This window comes from Enoplosus armatus, chromosome 22 (assembly GCF_043641665.1).
Source record: "Enoplosus armatus isolate fEnoArm2 chromosome 22, fEnoArm2.hap1, whole genome shotgun sequence".
Taxonomy (NCBI): Eukaryota; Metazoa; Chordata; class Actinopteri; order Centrarchiformes; family Enoplosidae; genus Enoplosus; species Enoplosus armatus.
Window position 1 is genome coordinate 9,824,342 of NC_092201.1, and position 26,333 is coordinate 9,850,674.

The window sequence follows — 26,333 nt, forward strand, 5'->3', positions numbered from 1 at the left end:
TGATTGAGGTTCACTGAAGTACTTTGGTTCAGTGATGACACCTGAGCCATCTCCATGGCAACTGTGTAAACTCCATCTGCTGATGAAGGCTGCAGCTCTGTCCTAATTTCAAACTACATACTAATTCTAATGTGTGTGCTCACACTGGAAAAGTGACAACATTGAGCAGACTCAAAAGTAGTCAGCAGCAAAATACTAAAAACGGCTCCAGAAATATCTACAAATATAATAATAATATAATATAATAATATCACTATAAAATATTTGGAAAAAACTTTTTGCTTTCTCTTTGTGAAGTTTAAAGGCCGGTAGCTTTACAAAGTTAGTCGATGCTTGTATCATTTCCTGTTTCCATAAAACTGTTAAATATGTTAATTTCTTGTATACTAACTGCAAAAAACAGTGTAGTCTAATGACAGTAGATAGATGGTATAGATAGTATCATTAGAGCCAAAACTGTCAACCTAATGAACAATTTGATTTTGAGAAACCAGGCCAATCTCATCAATATTATTAAACACAGACCAAGGTAGGAGGGCAGAAATATTCCCTCCGTTTAGCTCATATTTAGTAAAAGGGGACAATTATTAATAAATACAAAAATAATAACAGATATGTACACATTTTCAACAATATGAACTATCATAATACTTTCAACATTTCTTCAAAATGCAATAGAAATAATTTTTTGCTCAAAAAGTCTCTGTAGCTCAAACCTCAACGGTTAGTTAGAAAACAAACATCACTTAAGAATGATAAATTATTATACAAAAAAAGATCAGACTCCGTGGTAATAATTCCTTTTTGGATGCAAGTCCTGACACACAGACAGGAGTTTGTGTTTCTTGCAACATTTAAAACCAGAACGAAGAAAAAACAAACAATCTTCAAATAAAATCGGATTTCTTCCTATATTGAAATACAACGCATTGACACAGCGCCGTTGGTAACATAGACATTTCTTCTTCCCTTGTGTGAACAGGTCCTCGTGTGGCACTGCTGGAGACTGCTCTGGAGTCAGTGAAGAGGGAAGCAAGGGGAAACGAGGGCAGTAAGTGCACTTTGAACGCGGGCATGCCAGGATGGATAGGGAGAGAGGGGGAGAAAGGAAAAAAAGAGAATGTTGACAAAGTTGTTTGATATAAAGAGTAGTAAAGAAAGATGGAGGGAAATAAAGAAGGAGGAGAAAAAGCTGGATAAAACCCAACTACAACTGCTGTTGTCTCTTCCATCTTTGAGAAAGAGGAAAAGCTGAAATCAGGAGAAAGACAGAAAAAGGGGTAGAGGGGGGACAGTTGAGGGGGCATAGCCGAAGGCTGAGTCCTATAGTAGTCGTGTCAGTAGGTCCTTCAACCATCTAACTCCAAAAAACAATCACAGACCTCTTTCCTTGTGAGCTGACCGGACACATTAACCAGGAAAAAGGTCAGAGCAACCAGAAAGGAAATATCGTCTCCCCAAAAATTGTGCAGTGGTGGTGTAATTGACAATGCCTTGCAAACTTTGTGAGGCAAATTCCCTTTTCAGAGCACACGTTTTTGGATTCCACTGTTTTGTTCTGAAAAGGCTGCGACCACACAGCAGCTTTCCATCAAAACGCTCCATAATTAGGAGGTGGAGAGCGGAAGTAACTGCCAGCCAACTGTGGGTAAAGACTGCAGGGCCCCGATGTCACAGTGGGTGAACTGAACTGTCATTGGGTAAATAGGGGTGACATCGCCGAGATGAAGCAGTCCGATTGGTGCTCTCAGTGGAAGAGCAGTGAGGTCAAAGGTCACAAACGGTAGTGGCCTGCACAGCTGCCCAATGTTCAGTCCATGAAACAGGTTTCTGTCAGTGATGCAACTTGGCCTGCAGAGAGGGGAAGACAGAGACTTATTAACTGGCTTTCATTTATTACTGGTTCAATGATGGATTTACTGGGAGAAAAGCAACTGCTGCATATTTAACATGCCTTTAAACTGCCTTTTCCTACCGAGATTGTGAATAAATGTAAGGCTGTTGGCGACTTTGTGAAATGCAGCTGGCTTGCAGTAACATTACCACAACAACAAATGTAATGGGCCACCTGTGAACTTGTCATCTAAGTGAGTTCAGGATTAGATTACTTGGGTTGCATTCAAAACAATTTGAACAAATCACGTTAGCTCTCATTCATTCAAGCTTGATTTCTTAAGAAAGTAACTGTATATTCAATTGTTTGCTCATAGCAGTGATGTATTATTTCATTTTGTGATAAGCTTTGCCTTTTTTGTTTCAGCTTACAATAACAGAAATGAATGGTGGGTTGGTTTTCTAAGAGAACTGACACTAATACAAAATGCCACTTTGTAGAATATTTTCGTAGCAAAGTACAGCTGAGACTGATGGGAAAGTCATTGGTTTTGCAGGTATTTGGCCATAAATCAAAGTATTGGACAGTTGGTGGAGCTAGGATGGAGGATTCATCATTCATGAGGATTCATGAGGTCCATGAATGTCTGAGCCAAATTTCCTAACAATGCATCCAATAGTTGTTGAGATATTTCAGTCAGGACCCAAGTGGTGGAGTGATCACCTGACCTGCCATCCTACAGCCGTGCTGCTAGCATGGCTAACTGAGACAAATGCGCCATTTCCATGACAACTGGGAAAACTCCATCCCCTGATGAAGATCATTAAATGTGGTTAAAAGCTTGGAGAAAAGCTAGTAAAAGGATGTTGAGTTAAGATTTCCTTTGTCAGACAATATTTTTTACTTCTTCCAAGCGATGGATGTGAAAGGGGTGTATAAATAGACTCTTAGTTGACTATAAGGTTGGTTTGACAATTCAGAATTGAGCACACCAAATTATACTCAGGGATATTCCTTGTAGTGCATAATAAAGAGACTATGTGACACCTACCTGTCTCGGGGACTCGGGCCCCGAAGCCATTATTCCCCCGCCATCACTCCCATTCCCAAAGAGGCTCTCCAACCCACCCGGCCTGCTCAGCTTGCTGGCCTTCCCTCTGTAAGAGCTGGGACTCCTCCTCTTCCTCCCCTCTGCTCCGCCCCCATAAGCCAAGGGTCCGGAGGGGGGAGCCAGGGGTTGATGGGGGGCGGAGGCAGGCTCCCTGCTGGGTGAGTGGGGTATACTGCTTGTGCCAAGTTCCCGACTGGGGAGGACCAGAAGAGGAGGAAAATTGATGATATATAGTAAACTGCACAGTCGGATGTATTTGGACTGGTATAACATCATCACAGCAGATTTTACAGTGCTGTGTATTTTAGAGGAAAGCCAAACACCTGTCATCACAGCCTCTGCACTGCTGGCACTGTCCTCTCTGTTTACACACTGCTCTACTTTTAATAAATCACCCTCTCAAGTGTTTCTCTACATACTGTATTATGTCGTGCTGAGCCGAGCCTGTATTGTGCTGTTTCTAGCCCTGGCTGCTACGATCAAAAAAATAAAGATAATAGCGTTTTGTTTGAAGGCATTATGTGGAACACATTTAAACAGCCCTGTACACACCTGTTTTGTGAGTTGTGGCTTTGAGACACATCGGCTCTGGATAGCCAGTCCTCTCCGCCGCTCCAAAGCCTACTTCCCCCGCGTCCAAGTCCCTTTTTCCTGGCTGGGGTTGCTGCTGTCCCCCCCGAACCTCGTAATGTTGGATGATAGCTGCTGCCGTTCCTCTTGTGATTATCCACAGTCGGAAACAAGGAGGAAGAAGAAAAGGATGAGGAGGAGGAAGAGGAGTAGGAAGAGATTTTTCTCTTCTTAGATCCCACTACAGAGTCCTCCATGTCTTTGGATGGGCGGCTGGATTTATGCGTGCCGTTACGGGCTTTACCCAGCGCGGAAACTGGGGCGACTGGCTGCGCAGCGCCTCGAATGCTGAACACCCCGGCCATGGATGCAGACTGAGGGAATGGGGCGGTGTAGGAGAGGGAGTTGGAGGGGGAGGAGAGGACAGGAGAAGTGACGGAGGTGGGAGAGAGAGTCTGTTGTGAAGTGACAGGGGAGCTCCCAGAGGATGAGAGGGAGAGGAGGCTCTCAGCAGCCAGAGGCACCTTCCTGAAATAGGAAGGGGATATTTTAAATGAGAAATGCTTCACTGCCCATATAAATTCAGAGTACCTTAAGTACTAATCAATATGTTGTATTTTACTGAACAATGGTTTTCTGCATTTACACACATTTATGTGAAAAAACTCTACCTAATCAAAGAAAAAACAATTTACCTTTAAGTGTACACTGATGCACACTCACCTCCACATCTGTGAGTTAAGATGTTTCTCCACCATGTTCTGGAGCGCCAGCCTCATCCTGTCCCATCGCCTGTCGAACACATAGTGGCCCCGTCCCATGAGCCTGCTGCTGAATACACAAAACTGGAGGGAGAAAGAAGAGAGAGAGCAAAAGGGATTGGGACAGTAGGGAAGTAAGGTGAGGCATAGAGAGAAGAGGAGAAGGCATGTAAGAGCATGTGAGACGTACATCGAGTGAAAAAAGAGAGAGAGAGAGAGAGAGAGAGAGAGAGAAAGACAGAAAGAGGAAGTAAGAGGTGGGTAGACAGAGCAGGATGTGGAGTGAAAGAGGCATTAAATGACAGAAACAGAGAGATAGATTGAAAAGAACAGATGACCAAGAGAGCGCAAAGAGGAGAGAGAAAAATACCAAATTAAGACTGACTATGAAAGATTATCTAACACAAGCAAAACTAAAATCTACACAAGAACTTCACAAGTTCAGATGTCTAAAAAAAGCTATAAACCTGACCTTCTAAGCTGGATGATATTATTACCAAATTAATGCTTCTTTTTAGTTTCTAACACAAGACTTGAGTATCCACCACATGAGAGTGGGCAGCTCAAACGTTCAACATCTCTGCTTTAGTGACAATATACAGTATAATGTACAATTTAATTAAGACAGGAAATGGAGTCATGTATCCTTCCTGTGAGCACCTTTTTGGTCTTGATCCAGATTCTGAACAACAACAGTTCATCATTAATCCATAGAGGATATAATTATGCATTGAGGTGGTCAGTTTGGCAGGAAAGTTTTCTTTACACTTACTTAATAGCAAAAAGCACAGCAATTTAATGTGAATGACATCAATACAACAAAAGCCCATATAATATAGTAACATCATAGCCATTTTTTAAACTGCTAAATAGACATACTGACATCAAAGTTGCACACAACCCTTTCCTCTTTTTTTGCACTGAAAGAACTAAATGAGCAGTGGCAACAATTCCTCTAAATGGCATATTATACTTTTATCTGCTGGGTAAAAATGGGAAATATTGTTTCAAACTTTAATTATTATTATTATTTAATGCCCCAAGGTTATGGAGCATAAAGATGTCTGTTAGCGCAGCATTAGCAGTCATAGTATTTACCCCTAAAGGTTGTGGGTGCTGATTGGAGCAGTGAAAGGCAGGTCTGTCAGTGTCCTCTGGAGTCTCTGCATCTCCCTCGTCACTGGAAAGTCGACCACCGTCTCCTGTTGCCGTCACCCAACTGTGGGGAGATGGCTGGGAGTTTGGGGCCGGGGCAGGGGCTGGCGCTGGGGGCAGAGGACTGGAGGTGGAGCTGGAGGTGGTGGAGCCTGGAACACTGAGGTGGACATGTTAGAAACAGAGAGGGGTGAGTAAAAGAAAAGATAGGCGAGGGAGCAAGGGAAAAGAGAGACATGTGGAGGGGGAGAAAATGAGAAATGTTTGTAGTATGGAGAAGCAAAGAAGAGATTGGGAAAGAGAAGGGAGATGAAGTGAAAGAGAAGTGATAGAAGAAACAGAAGAGTAATGCGGAAAAATAAATGAAGAGGAAAACAGTGAGAAGAGGAGGAGAAGAAAAAAAAGGAAATGGTAAGAAGGCAAGATTGAGGGACAGAGTGGAGAAGTAATGAGAAGGGAGAAAGCAAAAGAAAAAGAGACAGAACGACAGAAAAGTCTTAACAGATAAACACAAAAGCATATCTACACCAACATGTCTGCTACAGTGACAAAACCCTAAATAACTTCCTTTTTCAAACAGAGGATCATCTTGTAAGCAGAAGGAAATGAGTTTCTCCTGACACTTTCACAAGGGCAGACTTGCTATTGTTTCTCATTTCTCACTCTTGTTTACAGCATCCCCTGGTGGAAGAAAACATGAACAGACATGCATCTGTCTGGGACCAGCACTGTTCAGCTCCAAAAGTAAAAATGAACAAAAGTAAAGATTACCAAACTACCATAGTAAAAGTCTAAAATCACTAAATAAATAAGTAAATGTAAATAATGCTAAATAAATAAATACAAAGGCAATAAGGCTTTTCTTCAGAAAGTGTTGCTTTTCCTTACAAATTAAAATGAAAAACTCTAGAAAAATAGAAATCTTTATATAAGACCGATTTGACTCTTAGCTTATGTTTTTGATCACATGAAATAAATGAGGCAACATAAAAGTCAACATTTAAGGAAGCAAATAAAATTGTAATATTTTGAATCTTATAAGCAATCTTATAAACTGAATATCTAATTGTGTAATTTAATTACTAATACTGTGGTTTAGACACAGCTATATTTTTAACATTTAAATTTAAATATTTTACTTTTGCCAACAAAACATCTGGGCACCAAGGATACTTCCTCCCCTTGTATTTTAGGAAGATTAGACACTTGGATCATGTGACTGAAGGAACAGTTTTTAAAGTAAAGTGTATCAAGGTAGAGGTATTTAAAGGCAAACATTGTATAGTTAATACTGTGTGTGTGGGGGTGTCCACTGTCCTACCTGGGTATGTGTGCATTTGCCAGACGTAGCTTCAACGTGGACAGGGGTCGTCCATTTGGGCAGTGAGGCTTGCTGGGACATGTGCTCTCTTGTGACGCGAGACTCTGACTGCTGCCTTCCTTCCATCCCTGTGCTCTGTCCCTGTCTTTCTCCTTCTCCTTCACTCCCTCCTTCTCCTTTGCCCGCCCCTTGTGTTCGGCCAGGAGGATGTCGAAATGTTTCCTTCGCCCAGGGACGGCCCGGCGGTGGGTTAAAGAGTGAGTCTGTAGCCGCCGAGAAAAACAAACAAACAGAAAAAAGGTTAATAGCAATTTCATATGTGTCCTTCTGTGAGCTAATAAGCACAGAGTGTTAAGAGATATTAGGTTATTTCCAGAGAGACTTCGTTAATGAAAGTATTGATCTGTGAAGAATTCAGAGAGTAGCTCAAACAAACTTCAGCAGGGGCTTGAATCATGGCTCTCTGGTTTCAGGAAAGTTTCCATAATCACTGCACCATGCTGCGGCTTACGTCTCACCAGACTAACATTGGTAAATATTGCCAGTGCATGGTGAGCTTGTCTACCCTTCCAACTACTTTGGACGGTAACCAGACATCAAACATTTGGTTTTCCAAAAGTCCTCTAAAAAATGTGTGTGAGGCTGGTGAAACTCTGGTTGGAACAGGTAGAATGGCTTGTAGAGGGAAAATGGTCCTGTACTCACTCAAAGGTCATATTGAGGAGAGGTGCATCTTCTATACATTACAAGTCATTGTCACCAGTTTAAAAAGGGGCACTTCACCTATTTTACAAATTCAGTTCACTCATCTTGAGGAGTTCTACTCGGCCTATGAAAACTGAATAATGTTTTCTGTGGCTCTGAAAGAACTTTCTACAGTCTTGGGGCTTGAAGACAACATATTTATAACAGAAAGCCTGAGTTATAAACTGGAGGTGTGACTTTGAAAGAAGTAGGAGTTTGCCAAGCAGGGTGGATCTTATGAAAGATGCTATACAACTGCATTATGGGAATTGAAGGAATCACGTGCTTTTGAAGCTTGACCCATACTAGAGACTAAAAGTGAGGATATAAGTTTTGACCATCCATCTCTTGTGATTCCTTCCTACTATATGAAAGTGCAATACTGGAGTTGAAGGTGCCATGCCACTTGACCACGGCCCTCTGTATCCGAAACCAGCACTTAAGATCAAGTGCTCTCCAGACGAACATAAACTGGAAGAACAATTGCGCAAATCTATTTTTCTATTAATTTTATTTCACGTGTCTTTCCTCATTTAAAAATCATCACTAAACATTACTTAACAGAGAGCATCAGTGGCCATGAAATGTCAGTGAAACATGTAGTTCTCATTGGGACTGCCAATATAAATCTAGACATCAACAATGAGTTTTGTAAAAAAGAAAACAGATGTAGACATGATTATTCTCACAAACCACTATAAACAAAATCAACACGCTAGCCTGATACATCTCTAATTACTTAATAACCAGTTTGGAGTGATTAGTAAAACTTGCTAGAAGTAATTAAAGGGCAGTAAAATAAGAGTTGTACTGCTGAAAGATGTTGTAGCCTCATCCAACATCTATAATTACCTCATCTCGGAAAGTGTAGGCCCTGTAATGCTTCAGCACTGCTACCCCGCATTAAGTGAGAAATGGGCAGTGCAGACGTATCACAGAGACAGACAGGGCGGCAAACGGGGTCGGAGCTGTGGTAGTGTTGTTAGCGCACCCTTCAGTAATATTACTCTCTTGAACAGACAAAGTTACTTTGCTGGTGAGGCCGACTTAGACAGGAAGCAGGAAGAAACTATCACAGAAATTACACACAGGTGAACAGAGTGTTGTGCGTGCGTATTTGAGTTACCTTGCAGGTGAGAGACCTCGTGCAGGGTCGCTTAGTCTCGGGGTCCTGGACTCCACAGTGCTTGTTAGGATCAAACACTCTCCCTGTAAAACATGAAAACACACACACACACACACACACACACACACACACACATTAGACTGGTACTAAAGGCCATCATTTAGTCATTTCTTCCTTCCCTCCTTCAAGTATCAAATCACATTTGCTGGGAGTGGGAGCCTCACAGTGCCACGAGTGCATTCATTTGTCTCTTTTGCGACGGCACTCACTGACATTTGTCTATTCACATAGTCCTTTGTTCATTCAATCATTCAGTCGTGGTGTAAGGCTAGTGTCGTCTAATAGTACTATTCAGTGTGACATTAGTAATGTTTCAATGTTTCAAACAGATAAACTGTACAGATCCCGTATGCTGTGACAAATCGTTCTTGACAGGATGTACTGGCAGCCTTACAAGAGTCAACTGTGACTGACAGCCCAGGAAACTCTCTCCTGCTTTAATGAGAAGGATCTGAGGGGAAACTGTACTTTTATGATGAAATGTAAGCTCTTAATAAAGCAAAATATGTTTTCTGTGACTCCTCACGTGTAGCAGACTTAAGACTAATCATACATGAAGATGCTATTTTTGCCAGTGGGAACAGTTTGGGTTATTTCACAGGAGAGATTTCTGTATTTCTTTGTTTCTCTGTGCTACTCTCACTTGTTTGAAGTGTACAGCGCTCAGTTGGAAGATGGTGTCATCAAATACTTCCATGCACCAATCAGGATTCAGCAACATTTAAATCAGAATCTGATTGACAGTGAACGAAACAACCTACCAACTGTCATCAAATCGGATCAAACCACATGCACACCATCCTGAAGAAGCAGAGTGTTAAACTTGTAATAAATAATACCTAAAGATGTAGTCATGAATATTCAATGTTACAGAGAAATACTATATTAGAAACTTATGTTTTCAGGAGCTTTAAGGGTTAATACATCAGTTGTCACCAAATGTGCTTACAATGAAAAAATTTTTAAAGTCATACACAGCAATTAATATAAGCAGAAAAAAACTGCCAACAAGTTCCCCCTTTTTCTTTTTTTTTTTTTTTTAAACCTGGGACTTATTTTCATACTTCACTTCCCTTTCACTAACAGACACAGGTTTGTACATTGAAAAGCATTTGGTAATAACATGTCCACTCATCCTCACACTTTCATGTTTATTTGACCTAGCGTATTAACGTTGATGGTCTTTTTCATAAATCTAATGTTTATTGGGGTTATGTTAGTTATTATGTTTGTCCACCAGTCATGTGTTATAAAGGTTGGGCCATCCAGTATATATGCTCCCCCTCTTAGTCATTTAGTTAGGTCTAAGTCAGATATTCAGTTCTGTTTTGTTGAACTCTTTCAGGGCCCATTTTAGTTCATATTCAACTAGTATGTTTTCATTTTTTTGGTTAATAAAAAGCCACCTTTTTGAAAAACCTGCACCTTGTCTCTACCTGCTCGGTCTGATCATAATGACAACAAATCCTCAGTTTAACTGCACTATCTCAAACAATTGATCCACGCTGCGCACTATGGTATGTACAGTAGGTCAAAGTTGATCCACTTGCTACTTGTTACTACTGCTTGCAAATTGTTTACATCCTGAGTCAAATGTTGGATGTTGAGATTTAAGTCATGGAGGCCCTTCAAAGCAAACTTTTGTGAATTTTCTCGGCTGATACAAACAGCTAAATCATTGCATAGAAACACAGAGAGACCTTTGTTGCCCCACACAAACTATCCGGTCAACAACAACCTCGAGTCAGCAGGTTATCTTAAACAGTGTTACTGTCAGAGGGCTGTAATCTAGCGCTGGCCTTTCCTATAATCCCTGTAATCTTTTTGTGCTTGCAGGACGACACAGCTCCGACGGATACGGGTGAACAGGCAAACACACGCAAATGTACAACAGCAACAAACATGCACTTAACAAAGACAAGACATAGACATAAACACGTTCACACAAACTAAAAAAGGAAGTAGATAGAGAGAGAGAGAGAGAGAGAGAGAGAGAGAGAGAGAGAGAGAGAGAGAGAGAGAGAGAGAGAGAGAGAGAGAGATGGTGAGTGTGAACACAGACTGAAGGAGGACGGTGATGCAACACAGAATGCAGAACAAGATGAGTGAGAAACAAGACGGTGATGAAAGAAAAAAAATTAGGCCAGAGAAGGAGTGTGTGAGAGAGAAACGAGGAGGTCGAGGCAGGAGGTGGAGAGTGAGAGGATGAAAAAATATAGACACACAGGAGGTGGGGGAAATCTCTCAAGACGACAAGCAGCTTTTTGGCAGCAGGAGCTCGTGAATTAGAGGGTGTAAATCAGAGGCTCGGAGCACAGCGAGACACAGCACAAACGAAGGGAAAGAAGAGAGAAATCAGGAGGGGAGGAAGAGGAAGAAGAGCTGCACAGAGAGACATGACACCAACAACCAGACCCTGAAGCATCACAAACCCTTTTAACTGTATCGCCATGCATGTTTTTACCTCTCTTACTTCTAGATGACCACTGGGTTAACTTGTGGGCATCAATGTTAATTTTAAAAGGAAGTTAAAATGAGACAGAACAGTGGTAAGTGAGAAAGATCAAGAGAATAGTGAGATGACAGAGAAAAAAAGAGAGAGAAAGACATTAGAAAACTATAAGGAGGTGTCTCTCGCTTTCCAAAACATAGAGTCCCAAGCCCACCACTGTGCCGTCTGCAGCCAAACACTCAGGTTGGAAGCTCTCCAAAGGATACGAGGATAAGAAATAGTGAGTGTGTGAGCTTGTGAGAGCGTATGCATGTATGTCTTGTAGGAATTCCTGTGTAAAGCTTAAGAGTGTAATTTAAGGAGCAAAGCCAGAAACACAGGAATCCGTTTTCTGACCTGTATGTTAATGGATCAAGATCACAAACCAGCCATTAAAATGCAGGCAGGAAAATTATTACATTATTAAATGTTCTCCACATCTTCAATGACGTTAGTGAGCTGTAGAGGACTGTGGATGCACAGTAAAGCTCTGAAGATTAAAGAAAGAGAAAATGTGCATGTACAAGGATTTCCCCTGGATCAATGCAGAAAAAGTAACATCTTAGGACTGACCTGAGAGTCTTTTCTGCGACCTGGAAGAAGTCTTAGTTCCATTTTGCTGCTTCTTCTCCAATGGCGACGACGATGGCAGAGCGCCAGATCGGTGGGAAGGGGAAGGTGACGGGGAGGGTTTCCGGTCCAGCTGGGAAGGAGAAGGTGTGGATGATGGCCGTCGGTCCAGCGGAGAGCGTGCCGGACTGGGGCGCCCGTCAAGAGAGGATGGGGACGTGGTGGAGCGCGGCGTGGAAGGCCCGCTGGTGCCACGGCCGTTCGTGAGCTTCTCGCTAGACCGTTGGGAGGCTGGGGGAGTGAGGGATGGAGGTTTGAGGGAGGAGGGAGAGGGGGAGGAAGAGGAGGAGGAGGAGAGGCGCACATGTGACGCTGAGTCGGCCCGGTTGAGGCACGGCATCTTCTCCAGGCTTACAACGGGAAGGGATACACTGGAGAGGGGAAGAGCAAAATTAAAACTTTGTATAACTAAATGTTTTGGCAGCAGCAAAAACAGCGTTACATGAAACGCCTTAAAAAACTGCCCACCACGTCTTGTTCCGTGCCCCTTTTGGTGGGTAGACAGCAAGCGGTGCCTTGCTGAAGCGGGAGTGAGGGAAATCTTTAGGGACCCTGAAGGCCAGCGTGTCCCCAGGACTGGGAGCCACAGCGGGGACCACTGCAGCTTTGGGCTTCATGGGGACCAGGGGGCTCCTGGAAGGGACGGGGGAGACGTGGCGCTTCTCTGAAACAGGTCAAAACAGAAGCAGAGACAAAGATCTTATGCGTAAGGTCACACAGATGCATAACACACACAAAAACACACTCAACAGATCAAGACTCACTCCTACTCTGAAGATCATGCATTGCTAGTGGGTACTTTTTTGGATCTGATTTGCATCTAATTCGCACCTGAGTCTAGTACAGAGTGTAGTGTAGTGTGGTATTTACACAAACTTCTTGTTGTTTTTTTTTTTACCCTGCTTAGGTGCCAGATGGCTGTGTTGTAACAAAGGAGACACAAATCTGTGCCAGAACCTTTCCACAAAAAGAATGAAGTATTTACTAATCAATTAAGTGTACTTTTCTCTAATTAGCAACTTGCCTGACACCATCTGAAGTGTCCTTGTGTGATAAACTCCACCAACCTGTTATTATGTGAAGTTCAAACAAGAGCAACAATTATAAATACTTTTTGACCTAGATCTGATCTGAACACACAAGTGAAAGGATGCTGAGACGCAGAAGAAACGTAAGGGGGAATAAATCACGAGGCTGTGGGGGACAAAAAGTAGGAGAGGAGAGGAGCTTACACTTACGGTTTTTGCTATGCATGTCTTTGTGGGAGAAGGGTGGGGAGGGAATGAGGGGGTGTGGTCCAGGACTGTCTGTTTCTCTCTGACTGTCTCACAGGGAAACTACACCCCAGCTACCTGAATGAAAGCAGAGGGGTGAACATGTCATAAAAACAAGAGAAAGGAGGCGGGGGAGACACCCTGCACACACATTAAAACAGTAGTTTGAATTGGTAACAATGGTGTGAACAGTAAAGAATGATATGTGACACGAGTTGTATTATGTTCACAGCTCAAAACAGAGTTCTTTTAATCTGCTTCAGGAGGTCTGCAAGATCTAGCAAGGTTTAGCTGATAGATAAATTGGTGAAAAGCAGCTGTTATTTTTGGGATGAGACTGGCCCTTGTGGTTAGCTGAATTTCCTGTTTGCTGATAAGATGCAAATCTAAAACTGAAGAGAGCAGTGACATGATGAAATAGACCTACTATAAAGAGATCAGCTCAGGTAGAATATATAGACTGCTTCATTTCAAATGTTACTTATGGTGTGTGTATTTGGAAAAGAAGTCATACCACTCTCAAGCTTTACTTTGATAACAGACCGTGTGTAGCCATTTGTTGGTCAGCAGATTATTATGTCTGAGTCATTAATATACACCTTGGAACCATGAACACAAATACTGCTGCAAATGAATAATGTACATCCATGCACAACAAAACTACACTACTACTCCTACAAGTATGCAACTGCACTATGCATAGCTGTGCACTGTGCACAGCCACATATGCTCACAATTATACAGATTAACAGCAAATATACAAAACTCAAGTGTCCAAACATTTTTTCTCATGCCCTGCCTTAAAATACTTGACAGTGAGTTTGACATGTACTAGCCAAACAAAGCTAAAAGAAGCTCCCTAATACATCTACACTCACACGCCCACAAACACAAACACACAGTGACAGAGTAACAGAGTCAGGCAGACAAAACAGTAGCATGAGTATGTCCATAGCCTGACACCCTGAGACAGATCTTTGCACTCACCGCCCAAGCAGGTGGTAGCATGCATGCCCTTCGCACGGCTCCCTTTTGAGCTCAGCAACTGATGACAGAGGCCAGCTGGGCATGCAGTTAAAGGGCTTTGTTATTGGTAACCACCAGAGGCAAAGGCCCATTAGGGATGTGATGTACTCTCAGCTGGGCCTGAATCCGAGCATACAGCAACTCCGACTCAACTGCTGACTGGGCGAAAAGAAGTGAAGGGTCCCACAGCCTAACCACATGCCTGCAAGACTGAAGGCTGCCATAACCCTGAGATATGACAGCACAAAATTAGAGATGGGAGACGATGAAGCAGCCAGGCAATGTCTTCCCTGCCCCTGTAGAAGTGGGTCGACAAGGCAACGCTCCTGGTCCCACCCGGGGAGCACAACCCAGTCCCTCATAACCTGTGAAAATCTCACCACACAACCAATAGCTAGCCGCTGAGCCTGCAGCCCAAGGCAGACAAAGATTTCCCAAAAAACCTGTTGTACGACTATCATAGCAGCTGACAGCTGCTCTCATCCAGTGTGAGGGAAGGAAAGGCAATTCTTCAGTCCAGAACTCGTCACACCCCCCATCCCAATTAACAAGCTAGTTGATTGACTTGTGTAAAACAAACTCCTGACCAAGTAGCGCTGATGTCATGCTTTACTCAGTAAGCAGCATAAGGGATTCTGTGTGTGTGTGTGTGTGTGTGTGTGTGTGTGTGTGTGTGTGTGTGTGTGTGTGTGTGTATCATAATGTTGTACAAGCCAGTTAATGAGTGTAGTAGTAGTCTACTAACAGCAGCACACTGGAACAAAAGGGCAGAGCAGACAGACTGACCGACCCGGGGTGTTTGCTCAGAGTGCATGAGTACACATCAAAGTGTTCTGCAGGTGACTGAGGGAGAGTGTGTGTACAATGTGTGTGCAAAGTGTGTCTGTGTGTATTGAAGAGATTAACCACTGCGTGCTAAGTATAACAGGTGTGTGTGTGGGTATGACTGCATTTCAAGTGCATGTGTGTTTTTGTAGTAGTTTGAATGCACAGTAGAGTGTGTATGTGTGTGCAGCATGTTTATATGACAATACTTTGTAAGAGCATTAATTTGCGTAAGTGAGAATGTGTGTGTGTGTGTGTGTGTGTGTGTGTGTGTGTGTGTGTGTGTGTGTGTGTGTGGCAGGTGTGTAAATAGGCCAGTGGAAGCAGAGGCAGCTGTATTCAGAGTAGCAGGATCAAAGTCCAGGGCCACATTCGCAGGTATGCAGCTACAACAGTAATAATTTCACACATTGAATGACTTAACTGTATAGTTCAATGAAGCTGTACTGTATGAATGGACTGGGAAAACTGTGTGCACTTTGTACAGGAGTGTTTTTTAATTTCCTGATTTCAGCATTTTGTTTTTACTTTCCATGCAGGAACAAGGTAAATAATAAATCTGAAGATATATGCTATCAAGTGTACCCAAGTGTGGTTATTTGGCCAAGCCAAATACTTGTGACTTTGTGGGTCCAAATCGACCTGCTATTCTATTATTGTACTACATTTATAACAGTAAAATTAAAACATAATTACGAGCAGCTTAAATTGTTGGCTAACAAAAAACGTTTACAGCTTGTGTACCTGTATGCACAGTAAGACATAATGAATTTCCCCCAAACCAGATATATTGTGTTTTGTAACAGAACTCATCCTGTGAGCAAGGAGCCGGTTGGGAGCTAACCGTACTGATTTACAATGCATGGAACGGCTGCCCAGCCAAGGTCACTAAGCCACTCGACCACAAGGGCACCCTCATTACTACGCTCTCCTGCCTGCCTGCCTGTCGTTATGGCAATGCTGAGAGCCCAGCTGGTTGCCGATTGGCTGCAGACTCATCCTGTGGGTGGAGCCATTGCATGATGAGGAAGCAGCGGCTCCCGGAGCTCAGCTGGGTTTGTTTACATTGAGAGAGGAGCAGGGGAGAGAGTGAGAGAGAAACAGACGAAGATTCTCAGTCATCCAGGTTATCTAGAAGAACTGAGTCAAAGGCAACTAGCCTTGTTGTTTTAGAAACAGCAGGCTGTATTGTAAAAACAGTATATTGAAAACATTGGCATTCTGGTAGTACACATACTACTGTATACCTCTATGTACCTTTGCTTTTCTAAACACCGTTCAAACTTAAGTGCAAAGAAAAAAGCAAGGACAACACTTCTGATGTACAGTGGCAGCTGGCATTTTAATTGGCCCAAGACTCAGCTAATGGTTCACACACAGACAAGCCACAGGAGCAACATCACCACCACCAGTAAACGAAACTAAGCAGAGCTTCTGTGGTTAAGGGCAAACTTTCCAACTTACAAACATTAGAGAAATTAACATCTACACCACAGCCAGAAACACACACTTTCAAACAACAGCAAACTCAAGACACAGAAACACCGAGCAGCCCAGACACTTGTTAAGTTAGGAGTGAAATGACCTGCCTCAGAGCTCAATTAATCCACCACTACAGAGAAAATTTGGAAGGCGAGTAGAGAGAGAGACAGACACACCCACCAACGGCAACAACATGACCCTTTCATCATGCACTCGACTTACTCACACACAGCGGGCCAACGGCAGGGGAGGCAGAGTGAAAGAATGGAGAGAAGAAATCATGGTGGATGAAAGAATTGGAAGGAAAACACTGAAATATCTGAACACGGCATGGAGTTGCTATTTTATCCAAACACACAGCTTACACTGACACACACACACACACACAAATCATCAGTTGTGACTCTTGAATTCTCTAGTTTATCATGGTGTTCAGGGCCCAAATGTACCAACATGTGAAATGCTCTTTGAAATAAACTCATACTAAAACACTTATGAAAGAAAGTTTCATTAATCTTCACATAGTACTTAAAAGAGTGGTAAAAACATATCTCTTCATTGGGGAAAAATGTCTTTACAACATCCTGGTCTGTCCATAATAATCTTTGAGGTTCACTCACAAGCATTAAACGCAACTTTGCACATTTTCTCATTACAAGCTCATTGGTGAGAGCATGGTACCAACACTGCCAGTATGAGGGATTTATTTGATATCCCACTGGGGCCACTTATGCTAAGAATATACATGCTTGCCTTCCTCTAAGGAGATTTAAATAAACAAATCCACTAAATGGAGCAAGTCTCTGATGTATAATACACAGTATATCTTAACCTTTTTGAACAGAAGACAAAATGAAACATGTATCAGGTATTGGTCCTAGCTTAAGTTGTGACCACTCTCTTCTTCACACACAGCAAAGCTTGAGCAGCAAACTGGGTATGTATAAGTCACAGCCACTGACCCCTGAGGCAGCCGACGCCCCTCCTCCTCTGTGTGTGTGTGCATGCATGCATTTCTGCGTATGTAAGGCCTCTATGCTGATTCCATGCACAGGTCAAGCATGAAAGCCAATCCCATGATGGATACACACACATAAAAACAAACACAAGGCCACTGCAATGAATCGAAATGCTTCTCAGGGTCACAACATTTAAAGCAGAATCCCCAGCAGGGAACAATGGCGCTAGGATATTACAGTGACATGATCGGACTGAGCAACAATGGGAGGAAATGCATAAAACACCATAAGAATATCTTGACAGCGGCAGTTCCTAGAGGCAGTCCACTCAGCAGAGGTCAGGAGGAACATTTTTCATGTCATGACGCATAGTGGTTGTGTGTATAATGTTTCAAATTTAAGAATGAAGTCAATGAATCAACTATCGTGGCTGGACAGTTTAACTTCTAGGTCACTGCACTACAGTTGAAGTTATTATAGGCATAAAAGTATATGATGAAATAAGATGAAAATGATTCCAACACAAGACTTTTCTACCAGTCAGCATGTGACTTGGCCTCAGCACCACATTGCCTGCTTGTTATCGTACTGTGGCCCAAGGATCGTTTTGTTTTATGGGGAGCTCTCAGGAGATTCCCTCTCTTGCCTGTGTGTGTGTGTGTGTGTGTGTGTGTGTGTGTGTGTGTGTGCGCATGAGAGTGTTTTAGACCTGTTGTTACCCGACCCTGTGTGCGTGTCAGCAAGCAGAAATGCTGCCAACAAGAGGGGATGGGGGGGTGGCTGCAGGGGGGCAGGAGCGGGGACAAAACAACAGCGCCTGCCAGTAGTCTATGAGTGTGTGTGTGTGTGTGTGTCTCACAATACCACTGACCTCTTTCTGCTGAGAAACAGAAAGTGAGAATGTGTGTCCATGCAACTTCACTGGCCTCTCTCCTCTTAGGGAAAAGTGTGTGTGTGTTCATTAAGCGTGACCATGTGTCGTGCCCCCCCACCCGCGCTCAAACAGACGGCTCAGGCTAGTGCACGTGCCGCCAACAGAAGGAAGCAGCAGCTCGCGGGCAGATGCGAGCGTGCTCAGTGGACCCACAATCAAAAACAAACAAAAAGGTAGACAGACAGGGTGGAGGGCCAATGAGAGCCGGGATCAACACTGCTACCGCTTAAACAACAACACTGAATGGTGAATACATACTGTATACTTTCTACACATTATCAAAATCCATACTTTTGTTAGATATTAATACTTTCTACAACCTTTTCAAATCAATTCATCAACATTTTCCAACCCTGCGTAAAAACTCTGTAGGATTAAAAATCAGGAAAGTGGTACCTTTGCAGCCAGAGGTTTAACATATGGATCAACCCATCTGCCTGTCAAATTATCCTGAATAACAAAAATATCAGCCAATTTAAAGCATTATCTTTGCAAAATTGGCTTTTTCCATATACGTATGTCTTGGATAAAAGAGCATGTGCACAATGCTACATCTGGTCCATTATTCTGTAAATTATTTAGTGTTTTCCAGTAATTATCAGCCTGCTGAGTATTAGAACAAGTGGTGTTTGTTTGTGTGGAGGATAAGTTGCAGGGATAATATGTGTTAAAGTGCCCTGCAGGGGTAAATAGAAATTATTGTATTGCTCAGAATGGCTATATGTGTGTTTGTTCTGTGCCTCTGTGTGATACCCCAAGGTGTGTGTATGTGTGTTTATGTTAGTGAAGTGTAAGGTTATGCCCAGAAGTTTTTATGTGTGACTAAGCCCTGAGGGTCTCAGTGTGTGTGTGTGTCTTACCATAGTGTGTGAGGATGCCCTGAGGAGTGACCACCTGATTGCAGACATGGCAGACAACAAGACAAAAATCCTCCAGTGCTGGAAACTGGCTGAAGACAAGCATCTCTGAAGACATGAAGAGGAGAGACCATATTTTTAGAAAAAGAACAATGAGAGTTAAAGGAATACAGCAAAACCGATTTATGGGTCAATTTTGTTCCAATTGGTCCATCCATCTTAAGTAGAATTACTCTCTTTTACAGTACATTATAAACACTGAAAAAATAATGATCCATCAGTACAACTTTTGTTGGGCATTTTTCCCAGCATAACCAATTGATCATTTTGTCTGTAAAATGTTAGAAACAAGTGAAAATTTGCCCATTGTAATTTCCAAACTGATTACTTGAAACATGACAGAAGAGATCTAATTTACAATCATATAAAACAGAGAAAACAACAAATTGATTATCAAAATCGACTCCAATTCATTTTAAATCGATCCACTAATTGGAGATGCTTCAGTCTCTAAAAATGCACTTTTCAGATAATGCTGTCACTAACACTAACTAATTATCACTGACATGGAACATCACAACCAACGGATGCTCTCATTACTAAAAACACAGGCATTAAAAGACAGACAGAAAAGGACAGACTAAAATCTAATCCTTTCAAAACACACACACAAACTAGCATACTCTGTTCTAGCTAGCATATAGCAACAATGTGCATGGTTACAAGAGATACCCCACCCACTCAAAAAAATTTAATTAATAGAAATATTGAGGAAAAACAAATATGTCCAATGGAAAATAGCTATTATCTCTTTTGGCTGAGCTCTGAGAGCCTAATCTTCCTGTACCCAAACAAGCTCTGCTGACAGAAATCACAGCACTTATTAGCATGGGGCTTAAGCCAGACTTGCTGAGGGGAGGTAGTATGTGAAAGCTCGCAAGGGAAAAATTGGAGAATGTGTGGGTGTCTGACAGCGTATGGGTACATGTTGTCATGACCTTGCATTGCTGGCCAGTTGGTGAGACTGGCCAGTCATGCTTAGTGCTCACCAGTGTGTGTGTGTGTGTGTGCGGGAAAAAAAAAAGATCTGCTGGGTCACTCAAGGTCAAAGCCATATTATTATACACACGTATATACAACGTGCACTTGTGTACATACTGTAAAAAGTCAGAGTTGGCGTCATTAATCATACATGAGGTGTTTAAGGACACACACACCAGGCTGTCATCACTTGTAGGAATATTTCATTACTTTTGAGTTATGTTAATATTGATTGAAGATTGCTGTTGAATAAATACAGAAGAGTAATGAGACTGAATCAAATGAAAGGCAAGGCAGTAATAACATGGTGGTAAAATAAACTGATATTAGCTGCTGAGGAAGAGGCTTTCATTTCTGACCGTCAGTTGCATGCAGACCAGCTGCACTGAAGCAGTTAATGCAATGTTACCAGTGCAATACATATATGTATGTATGTATGTATGTATGTATGTATGTATGTATGTATATGTGTATATATATATATATATATATATATATATATATACACACACACACACACACACACACATACATTGTTATTGTATATATATATATATTTTTTTTTTTAACTTAAATATTGAAAATGTATATATTTCATTTTTTATTTTTTGTACAGACTTCTCATTTCTAAATGTATGCTACTTTTCTACTCTTGAATGGGAGCACCTGTAACTGTGTAATTTCCCCCCAGAGATCAATTAAGTATTAAGTATTCTGATTCTGTTAGCGGTAAGATACTTTGCCCAAGTTCACCTTGTCAATACAGAATTGGAGATTATTCCTCACTCATTTTCCATGGCGGTAATTTCTGAGCCTGATCCTGGATTTAAGCCACAATACAAACTCTCTGATTCCTGTGTTTGCCGACCAAAAACTGCTTCCCCTCATTAGCAAATAAACTGCTGTGTTTGTTTTTGACTTAACTGAAAGTGGCCCAGATCCGAGCTACAATACAAACACAAATGGAAAGGTGTGGCTGCGTGTGGAAAACAACTTTTTAATATTGTCATTCCAGTCAACAGGTTTTGAAGTGGTGAGGATTAATACATTTGTAAGTTAAACTGCTGCTGCTGTTAACTCTACCTGCCAAGTAGTTTCTGCTCAAAAAACTGATCACCATCATCACAGTTTGTGTCTTTCTTTCTTGTCAATAAACTATTAGCAAAGCCAAGCGAAAAAATAAATAAATATGATGGGAAACATTTGTTGTCGGGTAAATGGCAAATTCTAAGGTTTACAGTAAAAGAAAAGGACTTGCTGGAAAAAAAAAGCAAGAATGCAATTTCCTGTGCATCTGCCAAGTCAAATGCAAACTAAGTGCTTAGCCTATTTCTGCAGCCTGAATTGTGTGCGTCTCTCAAGCCAACAGCCGCAGACTGCCAAATGACTGACAGGTTAGAAAATGAACTACAAAACCATCAGTCACTGGTGAATTTGCCAGTGAGTTTGCTACTAAAACAATGTATCATTAGAAACTGATTAAATTCAGTGAAAGTAAATCAACTTCCCATTGGTGAAAAAGAGTTTAGAAGGCAACTTGAAAGACCTTGCTGGTAAACAAAAGCGTTTGGATGGCAGTGGCTACCAACATGAGAAGAAAAAGAACAGCAAAGTTACTCAGCCATACTCATAGCCAACTGAGGTTTGACTGACTAATACCAAAGTAATAATGCAACTGTAACAAAGAAACAGAAACTTGTTTCACTAAGTAAATGATGTAAATGTACCAACTCAGGGGAAATCTTGAGGATAGGAGCCACCTTTGAGTAATCACTGTGCTACAAGAGTTCTAGTTGAGGGCACAGGCCACAGCAACAGCTTCAACTGAAGTTGTTTTCTGAACAGGCACACCAGATAATTACTGGTACTGCACCAAAATGTCTGACAGAGTAAACAAGCTTACCAGCGGTTGGATGGCAGCTAATGTTGCAGACCCTAGGCTACAAACTCAACAATTCTCTCCATTTTTACAAAAATGTCCCAGATCTGGGTTCCTTTTTTTCTTAATAAGATAGTTAAGACTTTCGGTTGGCTCACAAAAATAGGTGGCAGACCTTTTAAGTAAAAGTGTTTCAATAGTATTAAAGCTGTAAAGACAGCATGTCACGAGTAAAGAATTAATAAAAGTGCTGTTAGGATAAAGAATTCATCATTTAAAAAAAGTTTAAACCCGCTCCTCCCAAGTTTTTACTCTATTAAGTTTCAAAATATCTGTTTTCAAGGTCAGAATCATCAGATCATCAGGAATAAAAGTCAGGTTGAAAAATGAACAACAGCCAGGGAAAGTGTCACATGAAGCCATTTATGAAACAAACTGTAAGAATGGTTTCACTGACAGATCCCAAAAGGTGAAAATAGAGTTATAATCTAACATCAAAATTGCTCTCTTTGTCCAAGACATTGAGTGTACTATGACATAAGATGAAGAAAAACAGCAAGTCCTCACAGTATAGAAACACAGTGCTTGATCTCGTGAATGTTTGGCATTTTTGCTTAAAAAAATAAAAATAGCTGCAGATTCATTTTTCACTAATCAATTTAAGGTTTTTGAATTCACACCTTTTTTTTCACTCAAGCAGTCTTTCATAAAGCAATGTGTCATGCATTTTCAATTTGCCTAACTTTACGAGTACAAGAAATACATGCACCATTTTCTTTGACTATATTTAAGAGGTGACTGGGTAATATGACTAATTTCAGATTGAATCGTTTAAATGCAGACAATAGTACCCCATTTACTAAATGACACATTTTGAGGCGTCAGCTAGAAACTTTTTTTTTTTAAATCCTCAAAGCTTTCAAATTCCAGAGAAAACAGCTCATGTACTGCAAACAATATTGTGCCATAGCCTGCACAATGTGGTACTTTCCCTCGTGTTTGATGCATAATGCAGTTCAGTACGTTTACAGCACATTTGGTATGGGACAACTCTCAAAGCATACTTGCAGCGATGTCTTCATCATACAAGTGTACCTCACAGTTAATAACATGGCGTTCCTGACGATTGCCATCCCTACTAAAGACAGAGGTAAATGTACAAATAGCAGCATTACAACACTGCCTATTTCTAGTGAGATGATGACAGGGGCTGCCAGTCTAGCCCGACAAAGTTGCTGTTAGTTGTCATCATCTCCACTGTGTGTATGTGTGTGTGTGAGAGTTAAGGGTGAGAAAGAGACATAGATACCAATCTTGTCCTGCACCACACACCAATAACTGGCAACTTGGCCTCACCATATACTACAAATTTGTGTCTGTGTAAACATGTAATATATAAATCGACGATGAATCACACTACTTTCTGCTACAAATAAAGCATTTAAGATGTGTTTCCCTGTGTGTTTGTGAGGCTTGTGGGTGTCTGTGTGTGTGTATGTGCATATCACTCTCAGCAGGCCTTAGTGTCATGTTGCCAACAGATCAGCAAATCTGGAAACACCGCTCCAGTTTGGCTCTGAGAGAGGAAGATGAGGCATGTGAGTGTGTGTGTGTGGGAGGGGGGGTGGTGGTGGTGGTATGTGACCAGGGAGAGTGAGAAGAGAGTTTCCCCGGCTGTGTGTGTGTGCGTCAGTGTGTTTGTACGAGGGCTGCAGCACGCTCCAACTTCCAGGGATGACTCAAGTGTGTTAGCGTGCAGCGCATGCTCCCGTGGGTATTTATATGTGGTGAGGTGTGAAGGAACTCCTCTGGGTCTGTCCCTGGGGGGTGGAGGAACCCACTCACTGCTCAGGGGCCCACAACCCCACAACCCCCTCCACATCCACTTACACATGATATATAACTATATTCTAGCACAAGCCCAAATACAACACAGGTAAGACAATAAGTAAGACAGACTTTCAGCAATACACAAACTGAGCCCACTGAGGACACTTTAGTCTGAAATGATCAAACGTACACTATAGACCATACAAATATGCATACAACAGCACAGGCACTTCTAGTTGACTGCCGCTGATAATGTAGGCCTGTCATAGGTAACATATCCAGAGATTTTGCAACTAAAATTTGTCTTAGACTACACGTAATACCAAAAAAAAAAACACATTTGAGAACCCCTGCTGTCCAGCTATATTCATGTATTTCCAACAGCACAATAGCTTAGCTAAACTTATTAATATGGAGTTTAATACATATTCCATTTAGCCGAAATAATGATTAAGACACTTCTGATTACACCACTGGGGACACCCTTCACCTGGCCTGATGTTGACAGACCCAAAACATTCATATCACAAGATGCAACAGTTACTGGTTAATATTTAATGCTGTCTTCATTAACTGTAATTAACGACACGACTAATTGATTAGTCAATCAATAGACAATTAATTAGCAAATCTTTTGATAATCAATTAATCATTTTTAAAGCACAAATGCCAAATATTCTCTAGTTCCAGCTTCTCGCATGTGAGGGTCTGATGCTTTTCTTTGTCATATATGATAGCAAACCTTTGCATTTCGGACAGTTGGAAGGAATCAGAATAAATTATGGGGCAATTATTACGGGCATTTTCACAATTTTCTGACATTTTGTGGACAAAAGATGAATCGATTAATGGAGGTAAAATCATTAGTTACAGCCCTAGGTACAGGATACCTACTGTAATGCAAACACATAGCAGGTATTTTTTTTGTTCCCCTTCAAAGCCTGTCAAAAGTATGTAACGTTACGTACAATAATACCCAGTAATTTCTGTGAGAAGAGGTTCAAAATTGAAACATCCCAGCATCCTTAATGATGCAGAACATATACAACAAAACCATAACAAACCACCACCGTGTGCGTGACAGCGTTGAGTATCCGTCAGTGTAACTTGCTTACCTTCTTTGCTGAGCTTCACGGCTTCACCGAGGCAGTAAAGCTCTTTGTCGCTGTTATCCAAGGACGAGTCTGCGTCTGAACAAACACAAACAGCCACTTACAAACACGCAGGAGCATTCACAACAAACTTTGGGGCAATGCGTGGAGCCATGCTGGTCCGAGGCTGGCTATCGGGTTAGCATTAGCTTGCTAGCGCCTGAGCTGTGGCTTCCTAAAGCAAGTGAAGCTGTCAAAGCTAACTAAACTTACAGCTGGACAGTTGAGGATATCATTACTGCACGCGCCAATGCTACAAACTCTGAAATGTAACGGTTAGCTTTGCTCACTCGCTCGTGCACGACTGTTACAGCAAGCTATTAATACTGCATTTCGTAGTAGTATTTTTGACAGTTACTTTGCTGCGCTTTGACAGACCCTGCATGGTGGATACTCAACTCAATCACAGACAGTTGGACCACGCACTTCCCGACACTTTGTCCACAAAAACAATAAGGCTACCGACGTGCGAACTTACTGTCAACAAAACGTAATTTAGCCGCACTGACGAAGGAAGACCAAGGCTCGCAAAGGAAGGTATCCAGACTTGGCATTTGGCGATCCAGTGTCGCCATTGCTCTTCCTTCTTGTTGCTTTGCTGAGAGCCGTTTTTTCCTCTCTCTCCTTCGCACGCAGCAGGCGAAAAACGAAAGAACGAGATATGCTGACGTCGTTGTCGGCCAGCTTCGGCTGGGTTCGGCATCTGTCGGAGGTTTGAGAGGCTGAGCGACAGACAGGGAGCTATTCACGAGTTCAAAAGTTCAGTATGTATGTATGTATGTATGTATGTATGTGCAGCCCAAAGCCTATTCACGACATGCATATTTTTCATTGTATGACACTTACACGGTTACATTATGTTGCATTACAAAACATTAGACCTTATACATTTTTGAAATAGCATTGGCTAATCTAACGGAAGAAAGAAAACAACATGTATGTCATGTAACAGTGTCAGTTATTGAATGTGCATTAGGCTTATCTACTACAAAGACAGGGAATTCTATCAAAAATAGGGGGAAAATATTGAGGATCATAATACAACCTATTTTTGTGGGGGATGTGAATGCAGATTCATCCATTCAACAATTCTTTGCCAGACATTTAAAACAATTCTGTAGGGATAATAATAGCCTTACCCTATAAAGTCAATATTGCTGAATGTGAACAGTTTTAGTTACATTTGTAAAGTAAATGTTGAGACCTTACCTTCATTATCTACTAAATGCAACAATATCTGTATCTGCACAGTATACCAGGCAAACCTACTCA

The 26,333-nt window shown here is 41.8% G+C and overlaps 1 protein-coding gene across 1 annotated transcript; it reads right to left on the minus strand.

Moving 5' to 3' along the window:
* Nucleotides 1–1,833: 1,833 nt before the first annotated feature.
* atxn7l1 (ataxin 7-like 1) lies at nt 1,834–25,651 on the minus strand. Its single transcript, XM_070929368.1, has 12 exons — nt 25,540–25,651; nt 25,026–25,100; nt 19,164–19,268; nt 12,272–12,467; nt 11,747–12,174; nt 8,623–8,705; nt 6,753–7,015; nt 5,375–5,591; nt 4,239–4,360; nt 3,498–4,043; nt 2,886–3,138; nt 1,834–1,851 (listed from the first exon to the last, which is right to left on the minus strand). Exons 1-12 carry the CDS (start codon nt 25,634–25,636, stop codon nt 1,834–1,836), a joined length of 2,403 nt encoding a protein of 800 aa, XP_070785469.1. The 5' UTR covers nt 25,637–25,651.
* Between the last annotated feature and the right edge of the window lie 682 nt (nt 25,652–26,333).